The sequence below is a fragment of the Salmo trutta genome, chromosome 8 (assembly GCF_901001165.1).
Source record: "Salmo trutta chromosome 8, fSalTru1.1, whole genome shotgun sequence".
Lineage (NCBI taxonomy): Eukaryota > Metazoa > Chordata > Actinopteri > Salmoniformes > Salmonidae > Salmo > Salmo trutta.
The window spans coordinates 39,201,148-39,220,147 of NC_042964.1; the positions used below are offsets into that span (position 1 = coordinate 39,201,148).

Here is a 19,000-nt window from a genome sequence, read left to right on the forward strand (position 1 = left end):
ATCACACAGCAGTATCTGGTGGGGAGGAGCATTACTAACGTCACTTTGTTGTACTGAAACTGAAGTAGAGAGACGTACAGTATCTTGTTTACGGGACCAAACTGTCCAGCACTTCAGAAATCTACTAAATAGCTACTACAAGCTGACTCTCCAACTCTTTGACACCAAGGACAGAAAGGACAGACATATCATCCACAAAAACATACAGGTGAGTAGAGAGATTGACATGGAAAGTTAAGCTTTACTGTGTTTACTGTGTATATTTCCTTTTTTATTGATGCAGATTCTACGCTATGTTACTCTTTTCAATCTACGGTTATCTATGTTGTATCATCATGTATCAACATTCGTTAATATCATCAGATAAGACAATGCTGACAACTCTAAAGCTGAAACTATCAAGAGCTGGCTGATTCCAGGAAATGGTTTATGGTTTCACTTTTGGTCTCTGTCTAGATATGGCCGCCTCCAGCAGTCTCCTGTCTGAAGAGCAGTTCCTGTGCTCTATCTGTCTGGATGTGTTCACTGAGCCAGTCTCTAGTCCATGTGGACACAACTTCTGCAAGGCCTGTATCACAAAGTACTGGGATAGCAATGACCTGTGCCAGTGTCCCATGTGTAAAAATACATTTGATAAGAGACCAGATCTGTTCGTCAATACTTTAATTTCTGAGATGGCTGCTCAGTTCAGACAGACAGTTGAAGTGAAAGCTACCAGCAGCCCGGACCAATGCTCTGCCATGATTGTAGAAGTGTCCTGTGATGTCTGCACTGGGATGAAGCTCAAGGCCCTGAAGTCCTGCCTGGTGTGTCAGACCTCTTACTGTGAGACTCATCTGGAGCCTCATCAGAGAGTCCCAGCCTTGAAGAGACACAAGCTGATCAACCCTGTGGAGAACCTGGAAGACAGGATGTGTAAGAAGCACGACAGACCTCTAGAGCTGTTCTGTAGGAGGGACCAGACATGTCTTTGTGTCTTGTGCTTGAAAGCAGACCACATGACTCATGACACTGTCCCTCTAGAGGAAGAGTATGGAGAGAGGAAGGCTCAGTTGGGGAAGACCGAGGCAGAAGTGCAGCAGATGATCCAGGAGAGACTGCAGAAGGTTCAGGAGATCAAACACTCAGTAGATCTCAGCAAGAGAGAGGCAGAGAGAGAGAGATCAGACAGTGTACAGGTCTTCACTGCTCTGGTGCGCTCCATTGAGAGAAGCCAGGCTGAGCTCATTGAGGTGATTGAGGAGAAGCTGAAAGCAACAGAGACGCAGGCTGAAGGGCTCATTAAAGAGCTGGAGCAGGTAATCACTGAGCTAAAGAGGAGAAGCACTGAGCTGGAGCAGCTCTCACACACTGAGGACCACCTCCACCTCCTCCAGAGCTTTCCATCCCTGTGCACCCCTCCAGACACCAGAGACTGGTCTGACATCAGTGTTCACAGTGATCTGTGTGTGGGGACTGTGATGAGAGCTGTGTCTCAACTGGAGGAGACACTGAATAAAGAGATGGAGAAGCTGCCTGAAGTCAAACTGAAGAGGATTCAGCAGTATGCAGTGGATGTGACTCTGGATCCTGATACAGCACATCCGTCTCTCATCATGTCTGAGGATGGGAAACAGGTGAGACATGGAGGCACACGGCCTAATAAACCTTATAATCCAAAGAGGTTTGACAGAGCTCTAAATGTCCTAGGAAAGGAGGGTTTCTCCTCTGGGAGATTTTACTATGAGGTGAATGTTCAGGTGAAAACTACATGGACTTTAGGAGTGGCCAGAGAATCCATCATCAGGAAGGGGAAGATCACAAAGAGCCCATTTAATGGATTCTGGGCTGTGGTCCTGAGGGATGAGTGTAAGTACTCAGCCTGTACCTCCCCCCGTGTCCCCTTATACCTGAGAGAAAAGCCCCAGAAGGTGGGTGTGTTTGTTGATTATGAGGAGGGTCAGGTCTCCTTTTATGATGTGGAGGCCAGGTCTCATATCTACTCTTTCACTGGCTACACCTTCACTGAGAAACTCCATCCATTCCTTGGCCCTGGCAATGATAAAGGTGGATACTCTGTCCCTCTGATCATCTCTCCTGTCAATCACACAGACTGAGTTCTAAACTGAACTAAATGACCAGTACATTTAGTAAATGTAGAATAATCATAGTCTGTTGTCATACACCAGGGAGAATATTTCACTGTAATGTAATTACTGGTAGTGGCTGTTTGGGTCCACCAGCCTTGTTAGATATAAGAACATCTCTCCAGGCTCATAACAAGGTATGATTCATATCTGGGAGTTACAGTACATTTTGGAGGATTATCCTGAGATAATATAAGCAATATGTTTGTTTTTTAAGCTCATTTATTGTTTGCGCTGTATATCTTTAATAACCTTTAATAAACTTGAATCCTGCATTTGGAATCATACAGTAGAAGAAAGAAATACTTGAGTCATTTTTATAAAAATATCCTAGTCATCAAGTGGGAGTGGTTTCAGTCCGAGCCTGTCTCGGTATTGGTCCATGTATGGCCGAACCGCCTCCCACACCTAGAGAAGGCCACGGGTGAGAAACAAACAGAGAAGTTCATTTTTATCTGCCTCGTTATCAATTAGCTGGAATGATGAATATAATACTGAGATGGGGTGTGTCTTTTGCCTTTTCCTCCCTGAGGAGCGTGTGAGCAGCCTCGATGTCAGGACTCATTTGACGGTCATGATCCCAAGGCCTGATGGGAAATAAGAATAAACGGATGTGCTGTAGAACTCCCCCCACACCTTTCCAGAACAACAACATTGGGCAGTACTCGAATCAGAGCTTCACATTCTCACCTGACAACAGAACGCACTAGCTCATGGACTTTCTCCAGGGGGGTAGTGGACTTGAGCGGGCGGAGAAACTCCAGGGCTTGACAGGCAGCGAGCAGCTCTATGGCCAGAACTGAAAAGCAGGGATGCCTTTTTATTCCCAGGGTTAACTCTGTATGCATGATATCTGATGGGACGAGCACATCACACACCAATGCCATGTGACTGTACGAGTTACCTTGCTCTACGTGTTCCACTACTCTCAGGGCCTTTCTAGCGGCCCAGCCCCCCATGGAGACGTGGTCTTCAGTAGCTGCGCTGGTGGACAGGGAGTCCACGGAGGACTGGTGGCACAACGCCTTGCTCTCAGATACTGCAGAGGAGCAGAGACACAAACACACTTTTCTGTTAGAACACACACACACACACACACACACACACACACACACACACACACACACAAAGGGCGGCAGCAGTGCAGTGTGCAATCATGAAGCCAGAGTTGAAGCCTCCGTCTTGGACCAGAAAGGCAGGCAACTTACTGAGGGAGGGGTTGACCAGCCTCTCTGTCCTCCTCTCACTCATACTGGCCAGCTCATGGACCTCGATGACCAGGTAGTCTAGAGCCCGGGGAGAGAGAGGGTTAGCCATGTCCCAGATCAGTTTGTGCTGCCTTGCCAACTCCTGTGATCATTGGTAAGGCAATACAAGCATATCTATAACCAGTCTAGGAAAGAGGGGGAACAGTACTGAAGGAACCGAGGAGTTTATTGTATGGAGTGAATCTGTTTGTCTGTGACTACCTTGGCTGGGTATTCTCCATGGAAATTACCCACAGAGATAGTCTCACCTCGCTCTGCAAAAACCATCTGTAGGAGAGTTAAGGTTTCGTATTTGGGACAACATTATGAGTCTCTAATATAAGCTGTTTACAGGAAACCAAAGCCGATGTGGGCTAGTCCAAGGGCTCCCCATTGTGGTGAACTTATATAATCACAGGAGGGGTCTAAAAGGAGATCAAAGAAAGACATGACGTCTTCAAGTAAATATAACAATGTAACTCAGTGGGAGGATACAGGGTTGTCAGTGGCACTGTTGAGCTCAGTGGAGAGGATGATCTTAACAAAGGCTATGGTGTCGTTAGCCACCCCATGAACCTACAAGAGAGGAGAGAGACACACAAATAAACACTGGTACTAGGGTTAGTTCACTCCAGCCCCTCACTGCAGGGGTACAAAGAGTTGTAACACACACACACACATACGCACGCGAGCGCACACATTCTACCTGTGGGATACAGTGGAGGGTGTATGCATCTTGGACACGGTCACATGTCCTACGACTCTCTACAGGAAAACACAACAAAGGAAGTCAGACAGGAAACGACAAAACAGCAGTGTTAAGGTTTCCACCAAAGTAAACATCTTAATTTGGACAAAAAATGTTAAGAAGGACAAGAATTGAGTGTGTGTTTCTGTGTGTGTTTCGCCTGCCTGACTTTACCAGAGATCTGGGAGGGGAAGACGTCAGAGTGGAGTAGAGAGCGGAGTCTCAGAGCCACCTCTATCTGACCAGGGTGTGGCCTCACTGCATGGATGTCTGGAAGGGCAGAACAAACCCGTTCACAATGGAATGGAACGGGTATCTTCTTATTGTATCAAAGCTCTAACAATGAATTCACTATGTGTGTGTGTGTGTGTGTGTGTGTGTGTGTGTGTGTGTGTGTCTGACCGCTGTGGAAGGCGTTGGTGGTGCCCCACAGGGCCTCCAGGCTGAGGGCAGCAATGATGTCAGCCTGCCTGGTCACGCCCACAGCTCGCTCCACTGCTTCCGCCACCAGAGATGACATCATCTGAGTCCCGTTGATCAGACCGACGCCCTGCACGACAAAACACTTACTTCCTTACTTGATCCTCAAAGACATCACTATCTACTGTGATTATATCCCTGATATGATATCATCTAACCTCAGTTATCAATAACCAGTATACAAGACTACTTAATCAATGCCTGATAGAAAATTTAACAAATAGTAAAAACAAGAGAGTTCCTATTGCTACAGCTCTAACACTGTGCCTCTTTAGGCTTCAGTACCAAAGGTGTGAGTCCATGACAGCAGTACCTGGAAAAGGAGGAAAGAAAGAATAAAGGAGAGGAGAAAGAAAGACGAAGGAGACGAGTTAGGGGCCTTAATGTATACATTTTATCTCTGTCATTCATCTAACAAAAACATGTTGGTAATCTGAGGTGTGTCTTTGGGTTGAGAGAGAGAGGTACAGTGGGGGGAAAAGTATTTGATCCCCTGCTGATTTTGTACATTTGCCCACTGATAAAGAAAGGATCAGGCATGTCAAAAATGTTATAAATTGATTTGCATTTTAATGAGGGAAATAAGTATTTGACCCCCTCTCAATCAGAAAGATTTCTGTCTCCCAGGTGTCTTTTATACAGGTAATGAGCTGAGATTAGCAGCACACTCTTAAAGGGAGTGCTCCTAATCTCAGTTTGTTACCTGTATAAAAGACACCTGTCCACAGAAGCAATCTATCAATCAGATTCCAAACTCTCCACCATGGCCAAGACCAAAGAGCGCTCCAAGGATGTCAGGGACAAGATTGTAGACCTACACAAGGCTGGAATGGGCTACAAGACCATCGCCAAGCAGCTTGGTGAGAAGGTGACAACATTTGGTGCGATTATTCGCAAATGGAAGAAACACAAAAGAACTATCAATATTCCTCGGCCTGGGGCTCCATGCAAGATCTCACCTCGTGGGGTTGCAATGATCATGAGAATAGTGAGGAATCAGCCCAGAAGTACACGGGAGGATCTTGTCAATGATCTCAAGGCAGCTGGGACCATAGTCACCAAGAAAACAATTGGTAACACACAACGCCATGAAGGACTGAAATCTTGCAGCGCCCGCAAGGTCCCCCTGCTCAAGAATACATATACATGCCTGTCTGAAGTTTGCCAATGAACATCTGAATGATTCAGAGGAAAACTGGTGAAAGTGTTGTGGTCAGATGAGACCAAAATGGAGCTCTTTGGCATCAACTCAACTCGCCGTGTTTGGAGGAGGAGGAATGCTGCCTATGACCCCAAGAACACCATCTCCACCGTCAAACATGGAGGTGGAAACATTATGCTTTGGGGGTGTTTTTCTGCTAAGGGGACAGGACAACTTCACCGCACCATTTGACGGGGCCATGTACTGTCAAATCTTGGGTGAGAACCTCCTTCCCTTAGCCAGGGCATTGAAAATGGGTCATGGATGGGTATTCCAGCATGACAATGACCCAAAACACACAGCCAAGGCAACAAAGGAGTGGCTCAAGAAGAAGCACATTAAGGTCCTGGAGTGGCCTAGCCAGTCTCCAGACCTTAATCCCATAGAAAATCTGTGGAGGGAGCTGAAGGTTCGAGTTGCCAAACGTCAGCCTCGAAACCTTAATGACTTGGAGAAGATCTGCAAAGAGGAGTGGGACAAAATCCCTCCTGAGATGTGTGCAAACCTGGTGGCCAACTACAAGAAACGTCTGACCTCTGTGATTGCCAACAAGGGTTTTGTACTAAGTACTAAGTCATGTTTTGCAGAGGGGTCAAATACTTATTTCCCTCATTAAAATGCAAATAATTTTATAACATTTTTGACATGCGTTTTTTCTGGATTTTTGTTGTTGTTATTCTGTCTCTCACTGTTCAAATAAACCTACCATTAAAATTATAGACTGATCATTTCTTTGTAAGTGGGCAAACGTACAAAATCAGCAGGGGATCAAATACTTTTTTCCCCCCACTGTATTGTGGGTAACCCAACTGTTTTGGCGTGGTCCCAGCCGCGTTGAGGCGACCACATCCTGCCCTCTCCCATAAGGCCCAGGGTGAGGTGGGCCAGGGGGGCCAGGTCTCCAGTAGCCCCTTACCGTCCCCTTCTCTGGCACCCACGACAGGCAGGAGGCTGAGGGAGTAGAGGTCGAGATCCGTCACACACCCACGACAGGCAGGAGGCTGGGGGAGTAGAGGGCGAGATCCGTCACACACCCACGACAGGCAGGAGGCTGGGGGAGTAGAGGGAGAGATCCGTCACACACCCACGACAGGCAGGAGGCTGGGGGAGTAGAGGGAGAGATCCGTCACACACCCACGACAGGCAGGAGGCTGGGGGAGTAGAGGGAGAGATCCGTCACACACACACACACACACACACATATATATATTTTTTTAAATGTTTGAATTAACACGTACGCGCACACATGAACACACACAAATGCATGCATGCATGAATGAATAAATAGATTAATTAATGACATTTTATTTTCGCGTTAAATCACCAGCTGGCGGCCCATCCCTTAGGGATGAATTGACACAAACAAACAATACATGATAAAACATTACAATGATTCACAGTGATACTTCTTCCGATGTTCTGCGCAGTGTGCACCACATGTGCACTCTCTCGCACACACGCATATGAACAGATACACACACACACACACACAAGCACAATGTACCTGGACAGGACATGCATACACACACACAAACAGATTTCACGCTTGGCATTAGTAAGTCAAACTGATGAATCAGAATTTCTATTCATGTTGTTATTGTAGACTGGGTTTACCAATGAAGGCTTTGACCATAGCCTGGACCGTTTCCATGGAGACGCCACTGTACCCTTTGGCCAGAACGTTGATCCTCAGAGCCAGTAGCATACGGGTCCTCTCTACACTCAATGGGGGGCCCACTCCCACACACACACACACACACACACACACACACACAGAGAAAAGTATTTCAATATGACCACCAGGGGTGCAATTTAGTCAAGGACAGGCCTGATCTGTCCCTTGGAAATAAAGGTATTATTATGACATATATTCGGTTTCTATAAGCATGGTAACCCACCAGCACTATGAGATCGAATCAGATTCGCCTGTAGTTCCCTGAAGACAAAAAACCCACACATACACTGTCAATAAATGATTCTGACAGTTAGCAGTTGACAAACAGATCTAGCGCACAATGTTTATTCAGATGGGAAAAGACTAGTTCTTTCCAGCTAGATAATAAACAACTTACATGAGCTTATCCTTCGGAATGAGCTTATGGGCAAATTCTTCAAACCCTGTGTTGACACCATAGACAACCACAGGCAAAAGCACACAGATATACAGAAGAGACATATAAACACAAGTACATTTACATTACATTTAAGTCATTTAGCAGACGCTCTTATCCAGAGCGACTTACAAATTAGAATCACACATTCTATTAATCTATAGCTATGTATTCTATTAATCTATAGCTATGTATTCTATAGCTATTAACCTCTAGCTATGTATTCTATAGCTATGTATTCTATAGCTATATATATATATATTCTATTAATCTATAGCCATGTATTCTAGTAATCTATAGCTATATATTCTATTAATCTATAGTCATGTATTCTATTAGTCTATAGTCATGTATTCTATTAATCTCTAGCTATGTATTCTATTAATCTATAGCTATATATTCTATAGCTATGTATTCTATTAATCTATATATTCTAATCTATAGCTATATATTCTATTAATCTATAGCTATATATTCTATTAATCTCTAGCTATATATTCTATTAATCTATAGCTATGTATTCTATAGCTATGTATTATATTAATCTATGGCTATGTATTCTATTAATCTCTAGCTATATATTCTATAGCTATGTATTCTATTTATCTATAGCTATATATTCTATTAATCTATAGCTATGTATTCTATTAATCTATAGCTATGTATTCTATTAATCTATAGCTATGTATTCTATTAATCTCTAGCTGTATATTCTATTAATCTCTAGCTATATATTCTATTAATCTCTAGCTATATATTCTATTAATCTATAGCTATATATTCTATAGCTATGTATTCTATTAATCTATATATTATATTAATCTCTAGCTATATATTCTGTTAATCTCTAGCTATATATTCTATGAATCTATAGCTATATATTCTATAGCTATGTATTCTATTAATCTATATATTCTATTAATCTATAGCTATATATTCTATTAATATTTAGCTATATATTCTATTAATCTCTAGCTATATATTCTATTAATCTATAGCTATGTATTATATTAATCTATGGCTATGTATTCTATTAATCTCTAGCTATATATTCTATAGCTATGTATTCTATTTATCTATAGCTATATATTCTATTAATCTATAGCTATGTATTCTATTAATCTATAGCTATGTATTCTATTAATCTATAGCTATGTATTCTATTAATCTATAGCTATGTATTCTATTAATCTATAGCTATGTATTCTATTAATCTCTAGCTATATATTCTATTAATCTCTAGCTATATATTATATTAATCTCTAGCTATATATTCTATTAATCTCTAGCTATATATTCTATTAATCTCTAGCTATATATTCTGCTAATCTCTAGCTATACATTCTGTTAATCTCTAGCTATATATTCTATTAATCTATAGCTATATATTCTATTAATATTTAGCTATATATTCTATTAATCTCTAGCTATATATTCTATTAATCTATAGCTATGTATTCTATAGCTATGTATTCTATTAATCTATGGCTATGTATTCTATTAATCTCTAGCTATATATTCTATAGCTATCTATTCTATTTATCTATAGCTATATATTCTATTAATCTATGGCTATGTATTCTATTAATCTCTAGCTATATATTCTATAGCTATGTATTCTATTTATCTATAGCTATATATTCTATTAATCTATAGCTATGTATTCTATTAATCTATAGCTATGTATTCTATTAATCTATAGCTATGTATTCTATTAATCTATAGCTATGTATTCTATTAATCTATAGCTATATATTCTATTAATCTATAGCTATATATTCTATTAATCTATAGCTATATATTCTATTAATCTATACATACTTCGGATTTTTTTTATGATGGTTTCTATCACTTCTCTGTCTTCATTGACTTTCCCTTCAGCCTCGCAGGTCAGCTGGGTGTCAAAACAGAGGAGTTCAAACATTAACCGACAGCAGTCCGCCAGCACGGCTGATAACGGTCTGATTGGACTTTGATGAAGCATAGTCTTCTTTACATCATACCTTGATGTTGAACAGGCCTTTCCCCAAACGGACCAGATCAGCTGTGTTCAGACTGTTCCCATCCAGAGAGAGGTACTGGAAGGCAACAAGACACACACACAGACAACGTCAATGACGGGCATACAGGCATGCAGACAGACACACAGCAATGTAGTCAGCTGTTACATTGTGGTAAATGTGTCAAATATGATTTGCTTTTCCATAACCATTTTGACTAAAAGGAATTATGTCCCTCCAAGTCTCCCACCCTTTTCTCCCTACCCCCTTATTTATACCAATGAATAGAATATTGTTCAAGCAGAGGATAATAACAGAATGCAGATACTCACCTTTTTGGGATCTAGACAGGTGTTTCCCAATGGCAGTTTCGTCCTTACCGATGTTGATAAAGTAGTTGTGCTCCGGCACATCGATCGATCCGGCACATACATCGATCGATCGATCGATCGATCGATCGATGTATGTGCCGGATCGATCGATCGATCGATCGATGTATGTGCCGGATCGATCGATGTGCCGGATCGATCGATGTGCCGGATAGATCGATAGATCGATAGATCGATAGATAGATAGATAGAGAGAGAGAGAGAGAGATGGATACAATCAAAGAGCAGTAAAGACAGGTAGCTACTGTGTGACAATGACAAGAGACAATTCTTTATAAAGCCAGGGGATAGGAGCATTTTCATTCATTAACTGGTCTACCCACCACAGGGCTTGTTGCAACAGTTAGGCTTGTGCCTGGTCGTTACTCTACGTCCGATTAAAAATGTAAGACTGACTTTTTTTAAATGTGTAACTGGTGCAACCAGCCCCTGTACATGAACAGTTCTGTCTCACAGTAACACCTCATATCTCTGTCTTGGTCCCCAGTCAGTGTACACCAATTTTTACTGGTTGTGTGGGATATCCTTGTACAGAAGTGTCCACACACACACACACACACACACACACACACACACATACATACATACATACATACATACATACATACATACATACATACATACATACATACATACACTTAAACAACACATCCTAGATCTGAATGAAAGAAATAATCTTATTAAATACTTTTTCTTTACATAGTTGAATGTGCTGACAACAAAATCACACACACACACACACACACACATACATATATTTAATTTAAACTACACCTATATATATTTAATTCAAACTACACCTATATATACACTGTGGGTTTAAAAAGTCTACACACCCCTGTTAAAATGGCAGGTTTTTGTGATGTAAAATAATGAGACAAAGATAAATTATGTCAGAACTTTTTCCACATTTAATGTGACCTATAACATGAACAATTCAATTGAAAAACAAACGGAAATCTTTGAGGGGGAAAAATAAAAAACTCACAATAACCTGGTTGCATAAGTGTGCACACCCTTTGTTGAAGCACTTTTTGATTTTATTACAGCACTCCGTCTTTTTGGGTAGGAGTCTATTCTCATGGCACATCTTGATGTGCCAATATTTGCCCACTCTTCTTTGCAAAAGCGCTCCAAATCTGTCAGATTGCAAGGACATCTCCTGTGCACAGCCCTCTTCAGATCACCCCAGAGATGTTCAATTGGATTCAGGTCTGGGCTCTGGCTGGGCCATTCCAAAACGTTAATCTTCTTCTGGTGAAGCCATGCTTTCGTGGATTTGGATGTGTGCTTTGGGTCATTGTCGTGCTGAAAGGTGAACTTCCTCTTCAGCTTTCTAATGGACGCCTGAAGGTTTTGTGCCAAAATTGCCTGGTATTTGGAACTGTTCATAATTCCCTCCACCCTGACTAAGGCCCCGGTTCCAGCTGAAGAAAAACAGCCCCAAAGCATGATGCTGCCACCACCATGCTTCACTGTGGGTATGGTGTTCTTTGGGTGATGTGCAGTGTTGTTTTTGCACCAAACATACCTTTTGGAATTATGGCCAAAAAGTTCAACCTTGGTTTCATCAGACCATAACACATTTTCCCACGTGGTTTTGGGGGACTTGATGTTTGTTTTTGCAAACTTCAGCCGGGCTTGGATGTTTTTCATTGCAAGAAAAGGCTTCCGTCTTGCCACCCTACCCCATTCATATGAAGAATACAGGAGATTGTTGTCACATGCAGCACACAGCCAGTACTTGCCAGAAATTCCTGCAGTTCCTTTAATGTTGCCGTAGGCCTCTTGGAAGCCTCCCTGACCAGTTTTCTCCTCGTCTTTTCATACATTTTGGAGGGACGTCCAGTTCTTGGTAATGTCTCTGCGGTGCCATATTTTCTCCACTTGATGATGACTGTCTTCACTGTGTTCCATTGTATATGTAATGCTTTGGAAATTCTTTTGTACCCTTCTCCTGACTGATATCTTTCAACAATGAGATCCCTCTGATGCTTTGGAAGCTCTCTGTGGACCATGACTTTTGCTCTGAGATGCAACTAAGAAAATGTCAGGAAAATCCTACTAGAATAACTGAACTTTATTTGTGATTAATCAGAGTCACTTTAAATGATGGCAGGTGTGTAATGACTTCTATTTAACATGAGTTTGAATGTGATTGGTTAATTCTGAACACAGCCACATCCCCAGTTATAAGAGGGTGTGCACACTTATGCAACCAGGTTATTGTAAGGTTTTTCTTTTTTCCCCCCTCGAAGATTTCAGTTTGTTTTTCAATTGAATTGTTCACATTATAGGTCACATTAACAGTAGAAAAAGTTCTAACATGATTTATCTTTGTCTCATTCTTTTACGTCACAAAACTTGGCATTTTAACAGGGGTGTGTAAACTTTTTATATCCACTGTGTGTGTGTGTATGTGTATGTGTATGTGTATATATATATATATATATATATATAACACACAATATATATATATATATATATATATATATATATATATATATATATATATATATATATATATATATATATATATATATATATATATATATAAATAAACTACACACATATATATATTAAATTTTAAAAATCCTGCACCCAATATTCAATAAAATGACAATAAAACACAATATCAAATTAAAGTGTAAAGGCTTACTCAACATTTTTAACATGACTCCTTTACCACTCCTTGATTAGCCAGCATCTGCCTCCTCAGGTGATGCTGCTGTCAAATCAGTTCCCTCTTTATACTGCATCTTATTGATGAAATGGTATTAATGGAAAAAGGTCAGCTTTACAGTCAAGTTCCAGCCAAAGCTTACCCAACCCTCATTCTAGGATTGTGCAATTATAGGTCTACTATACCCAGCCACCAAGCAGATTGTGTCCAGTAAAGGGAGGGAATTGTCCTGTGTGACCCACCAAGTTAGTCACAACATTCATGATCCATAACGGTCTGATATGATAAAGATGGAACGGATCCAAAATAAATTGGATTATTTCATGCGTTGGATAATCATTTGTGCAAATACTGAATGTAGACCATTCAAAAGTACGCAAAAACACGTGTATCTGTCTGCAAAGACAGACAGGTAGATTGTAGTGTACTTGTTTGTACTGAAACTACAAATGTAATGGAGTAAGCAGCTGATACGTCACGGGTGTCTATAGAAATAGGGTGGAGCTGTGTTGAATAATAATAGAACATGTGGGATGATTCAGTTGTCAGTAAGTGGGGGCCTGACTCTTTCTGTTAAAATCAGTTTCTGAGAAAGCAACGAAGGAGAGCAATTTTGGCATTTTTTGACATTTCAAATAGATTAGAACAGAAGCGAAAAGCTTCCATTCCAAGGGGACTTTTGAGCTGTACGGCATAGCACAGCTTTCATTCAAGATTTTCAAAATGTCAGCGTGTTTAAGGCACTTGAACACTTGCAGCCCACACTTGGGACAAAGCCTAATAAAAGGAGATGTATCAGAGAAATCTCTCATCTTGTGGTTACACATAACAGCCATTAATCAGGGTCAGAAGAAACAGCAGATATGGCTGGCCTGCGGAGAGGGTAACAGTGACTCTAGACATGCCTATGGGATGGTATCCATGGGATGGTATCCATGGGGTGGTATCCATGGGGTGGTATCCATGGGATGGTATCCATGGGATGGTATCTATGGGATGGTATCCATGGGATGGTATCCGTGGGATGGTATCCGTGGGATGGTATCCGTGGGATGGTATCCGTGGGATGGTATCCATGGGGTGGTATCCATGGGATAGTATCTATGGGATGGTATTCAGGCAGAGTGGTATTAGCGTAAAGCGTGGTGGCGCTCTGGCCAGATAATAGACTACTGCAGAATTCCAGAGACAACATTCCAGCAGCGGAGAACAGTCAATTAGAGTGAGAATTGGAGCTGGAGCAAGGCACGGAGATACCAGGGAGACGCAGGCAGGGTGCCTGGCTCTTTTAGATACGCACACACACACACACCTTCAGGTCGCAGGAACATCTTGTGTGGGAGTTATAAGACAAAGCCTATTATCCCTCTAAGGGCTCAGACACACCAATAACATTTGCTGGCCGAGAGTACTTAGCACTTCTGAATGTAACTTGAGAACAGAGTGCGCACCAATTTTACATATGGAATCACGTGAAAAAGGAGGGTGGTCCCTAAAACACAGCGCACTGAACAATCGGCAGACAAACGCTAGATCCACATTCTGTGCGATGTGTGTGAGCCTTAATTTACAATTAAGAGTCCACAATCTCCAATACCACACAGGACAGTTTGTTCCCTATCAGCGCAGGGCCATAGCTCTGGGTGTTACTAAACACTGGGACCACCACAGCTCCATCCATAGTCGACCCCCCTAACTGAGGTGCTGCCCTACACTAACCATTCCTCTGACCTCTCATCCTCCACGGACTCTACTGTCCCTGTCTGAGCTTCATACTTCCACATGATTTGCAGGCTGATGGGTTAAAACCACAGACAACCGTACGGCCATCTCTGATAAGGTGTGTGGGAGGTGATGGGTGAGGAATGCATGGGGTAGGGCAAGGGGCAGGGGGAGATGGGAGATTAAACCTGAGAAGATCAATGCCAGGGAGAAGAGGGGGAGGAGAGGGAGGAAAATAGGGAGAGTATGTAAGAGAGAGCGGGGGGGAAGCGGAGTGAGCAATGGTTGAAAGTGGTGTATGTGTGAGAGGGAGAGAGTGAAAGAAAAAGAGAGAAAGTGTGTGAGAAAGTTAAAGGGATTTGGGCTGGTCAGTCCTCAGGTGTGGTTGGGTAGTGTACATAGTTGACAGGAGCTGTGCACCTGTCAACTGGAGAGAAGGGGAGAGGAGAGAAGGGGAGAGGAGAGAAGGGGAGAGGAGAGAAAGAGGAGATGACAGACATTCCTTCACCACCGCTGCTATTCCTTAGTGCCTCAGGGCTGGGTGCATGGCTAACACACAGATAGCAAGCCTGGCAAGCTCCATAGCTACTAATAGGGAACCAGAGATGGCTAAAGCTGAAACAGTCAGGTGATATGACATCATGACTATAAGTATGACTATAGTCTTCTATAGTGACCATGACTTCCTATGAATGACGCTAACATGACCGTGTTCCAAATATTTCTGCGGTCATCTCCCCCCAGTGGCTCAGCCAGTCTTACCTTGGGCCCCCAGACTGGAAGTGGTCTCTGTCAAGTACACTCCCACATGCTCCATTTCCTTCTATAGAAACGTGGGATCGCCCCTCGCTTTTCCCCGGGACGCTCCCGTTGGCCACTTCCTGTGCCGCTCCCAGTCTGTGAATAAACAGAACATTTCTGTGTCTGCGTGTCTCACAACAATGCTTACACACACACACACACACACACACACACACACACACACACACACACACACACACACACACACACATCCTGACCCCCTTGCCATGTCTCCTCTCTGTGTCTGAGGAATTCTATTCTGCATATCCACCTTTCAAACACACACGCACCAACCTCCACCCTTTCCTTTTCCCCGTTTTTCTCCAGCTTCATCCCATCCAAGACATACTAAAAATAACATAACTATATCCATCTCATCCGTCACACAGCGGGAAGCCTAGTCCAGGCCTCTCCCCAAGACACGTCCAGAGACTGCTCGCGAGTAGCCTCTCCTCAAGAATCTCAACCCAGAAAGGGAGCTTCATTGACAGGCTGAGTCAAATAGAGACCTGGTGTAGATCTGGCTGTCCCGTTTACTATCTGTAGTGTCAGTGGTGATGTTCGCATACAGTAGCACCTCCAGATAAGCCCTGGGGCTGTAGGGGTCACTGATACCTCCTCAGCTTTGATAGCTTCCTCTCAGACCCCAGGTCTTGGAAATGTTCCATGGGACCCACAGAGATGTCACCCACCCCCAAACTACTAACCCAACTCCTCACCCCCAGATACCAACCCGTCACCCCACTACTCGCCACCCGGGTCATCCTAAGTCACGTCCTTACCTCCATCCCACCGCCTGATAGAGGTGAGGAGAAAGAGAGGAGGGTGAGCAACATAGCGTTCAATAGTTAGAAACCAGCTAAAAACCTCCCTCACACATTCTTTCACACATGATCATGTACAGGAACAGGCAGAGATATCAGGAGTGGCACCGGTCGGAACCAGGCTTCTGATAAGGTGTGGAGTGTTCTGTGTCCTGTCACTGAGCCTGTAGTGTACCTCCTCCACACAACTACACTACGAGCTCTCACACACACACACACACACACACACACACACACACACACATTGTTGTCTATCAACAATGACAAGCCACCGGGGTCTGACAATCTGGATGGAAAATTACTGAGGATAATAGCAGACGATATTGCCACTCCTATTTGCCCATTTTTAATTTAAGCCTACTAGAGAGAGTGTGCCCTCAGGCCTGGAGGGAAGCAAAAGTCATTCGACCCAAGAATAGTCAAGCCCTCTTTACTGGCTCAAATAGCCGACCAATCAGCCTGTTACCAACCCTTAGTAAACTTCTGGAAAAATTGTGTTTGACCAGATAGAATGCTATTTCACAGTAAACAAATTGACAATAGAATTTCAGCACGCTTATAGGGAAGGACACTCAACAAGCACAGCACTTACACAAATGACTGATGATTGGCTGAGAGAAATTGATGATAAAATGATTGTGGAGGCTGTCTTGTTAGACTCCAGTGCAGCTTTTGACATTATTGATCATAGTCTGCTGCTGGAAAAACGTATGTGTTATGGCTTTACACCCCTTGCTATAATGGGGATAAAGAGTTACTTACAAACTACCTGCCCTCCAGAACACCTACTCCACCCGATGTCACAGGAAGACCAAAAAGATCATTAAGGACAACAACCACCCCAGCCACTGCCTGTTCACCCCGCTATCATCCAGAAGTCGAGGTCAGTACAGGTGCATCAAAGCTGGGACCGAGAGACTGAAAAACAGCTTCTATCTCAAGGCTATCAGACTGTTAAACAGCCATCACTAACATTGAGTGGCTGCTGCCAACATACTGACTCAACTCCAGCCACTTTAATAATGGAAAAATTGATGTAATAAACGTATCACTAGCCACTTTAAACAATGCCACTTTATATAATGTTTACATACCCTACATTACTCATCTCATGTTTATACTGTACTCTATACCATCTACTGCATCTTGCCTATGCCGTTCGGCCATCACTCATCCATATATATTTTTATGTACATATTCTTATTCATTCCTTTACACTTGTGTGCATAAGGTAGTTGTTGTGAAATTGTTAGGTTATATTACTTGTTAGATATTACTGCATGGTCAGAACTAGAAGCACAAGCATTTCGCTACACTCGCATTAACATCTGCTAACCATGTGTATGTGACAAATAAAATTTGATTTGTCTAACAGAACACAAAGAGTGTTCTTAAATGGAAGCCTCTCAAATATAATCCAGTTAGAATCATGAATTCCCCAGTGTAGCTGTTTAGACCCCTTGCTTTTTTCAATCTTCACTAACAACATGCCACTGACTTTGAGTAAAGCCAGAGTGTCTATGTATGCGGATGACTCAACACTATACACATCAGCTACTACAGCAACTGAAATGACTGCAACACTTAACAAAGAGCTGCAGCTGGTTTCTGAGTGGGTGGCAAGGAATAAATTAGCCCTAAATATTTCTAAAACTAAAAGCATTGTATTTGGAACAAAACACTCACTAAACCCTAAACCTCAACTAAATCTTGTAATAAATCATGTGGAACTTGAGATGACTAAACTGCTTGGAGTAACCCTAGATTGTAAACTGTCATGGTCAAAACATATTGATGCAGTAGTAGCTAAGATGGGGAGAAGTCTGTCCATAATAAAGCACTGCTCTGCCTTCTTAACAACACTATCAACAAGGCAGGTCCTACAGGCCCTAGTTTTGTCGCACCTTGACTACTGCCACAAGAGGTCTCTTCACAGTCCCCAAGTCCAGAACAGACGATGGGAGGCACACAGTACTACATAGAGCCATGACTACATGGAACTCTATTCCACATTAAGTAACTGACGCAAGCAGTAAAATTTGATTTAAAAACCGGGTAAAAAAGCATCTTATGGAGCAGCGGGGACTGTGAAGCAACACAAACATTGGAAAAGACACACACACACACACACACACACACACACACACACACACACACACACACACACACACGATAACAAACGCACTATACATACACGTGGATTTAGTACTGTAGATACAGTATGTGGTTGTGGTGGAGTAGGGGCCTGAGGGCACACAGTGTGTTGTGAAATCTGTGAATGTATTGTAATGTTTTTAAAATTGTATAAACTGCCTTAATGTTGCTGAACCCGAGGCAGCAGTTAATGGGGATCCATAATAAATACATACACACACACACACACACACACACACACACTCTGAAACTATCAAGATGTCGCCTACAGACACGGCTGCCCTGTTTCTATTTCATAAACGTTGATTTGGAGAACACAGTGTGTAAGTAAAGAAGGTGACTCCCCTTCAATTATATTTGTGAAACGTCCCTTTCTTCATTTACCTAGTTTAAATTGCATGCAATCCTTCAGCTATATGTAAACTAAATATGTAACCTCCTGGATGAAGCACCAGCAGCTTTTTATACTCAGAAAGGCAGATACACACGGAAGAGTTACTCAAATGGAGCACAA

The 19,000-nt window shown here is 42.5% G+C and overlaps 3 protein-coding genes across 3 annotated transcripts; 1 reads left to right on the forward strand and 2 right to left on the reverse strand.

Moving 5' to 3' along the window:
• The first annotated feature begins 14 nt into the window (after positions 1-14).
• LOC115198870 (zinc finger protein RFP-like) lies at positions 15-2,425 on the forward strand. Its single transcript, XM_029761254.1, has 2 exons — positions 15-208; positions 457-2,425. The coding sequence occupies exon 2, from the start codon at positions 459-461 to the stop codon at positions 2,094-2,096; it is 1,638 nt and encodes a 545-aa protein (XP_029617114.1). The 5' UTR covers positions 15-208; positions 457-458; the 3' UTR covers positions 2,097-2,425.
• A 31-nt stretch (positions 2,426-2,456) lies between these two features.
• On the reverse strand, positions 2,457-4,670 carry LOC115197959 (histidine ammonia-lyase-like). Its single transcript, XM_029759625.1, has 10 exons — positions 4,524-4,670; positions 4,296-4,391; positions 4,080-4,138; positions 3,869-3,949; positions 3,596-3,661; positions 3,335-3,419; positions 3,031-3,165; positions 2,817-2,925; positions 2,644-2,713; positions 2,457-2,534 (listed from the first exon to the last, which is right to left on the reverse strand). The coding sequence occupies exons 1-10, from the start codon at positions 4,642-4,644 to the stop codon at positions 2,457-2,459; spliced, it is 900 nt and encodes a 299-aa protein (XP_029615485.1). The 5' UTR covers positions 4,645-4,670.
• A 1,937-nt stretch (positions 4,671-6,607) lies between these two features.
• Positions 6,608-7,904, reverse strand: LOC115198871 (histidine ammonia-lyase-like). The gene is made up of 4 exons (XM_029761256.1): positions 7,875-7,904; positions 7,701-7,738; positions 7,417-7,539; positions 6,608-6,953 (listed from the first exon to the last, which is right to left on the reverse strand). Coding segments are annotated over exons 1-4 (288 nt in total). The 5' UTR covers positions 7,877-7,904; the 3' UTR covers positions 6,608-6,828.
• Between the last annotated feature and the right edge of the window lie 11,096 nt (positions 7,905-19,000).

Coding starts and splice junctions, on each gene's coding strand:
- LOC115198870 (XM_029761254.1), top strand. CDS start 459: ATGGCCGCCTCCAGCAGTCTCCTGTCTGAAGAGCAGTTCCTGTGCTCT.
- LOC115198871 (XM_029761256.1), bottom strand. Junction 7,540..7,700: donor GATTCGATCTCATAGTGCTG/GTGGGTTACCAT, acceptor TGTGTGTGGGAG/TGGGCCCCCCATTGAGTGTA. Junction 6,954..7,416: donor TATGGTCAAAGCCTTCATTG/GTAAACCCAGTC, acceptor CTACTCCCCCAG/CCTCCTGCCTGTCGTGGGTG.
- LOC115197959 (XM_029759625.1), bottom strand. CDS start 4,644: ATGATGTCATCTCTGGTGGCGGAAGCAGTGGAGCGAGCTGTGGGCGTG. Junction 3,166..3,334: donor GCTGGTCAACCCCTCCCTCA/GTAAGTTGCCTG, acceptor GCTCCTCTGCAG/TATCTGAGAGCAAGGCGTTG. Junction 2,926..3,030: donor AGTGGAACACGTAGAGCAAG/GTAACTCGTACA, acceptor CCTGCTTTTCAG/TTCTGGCCATAGAGCTGCTC.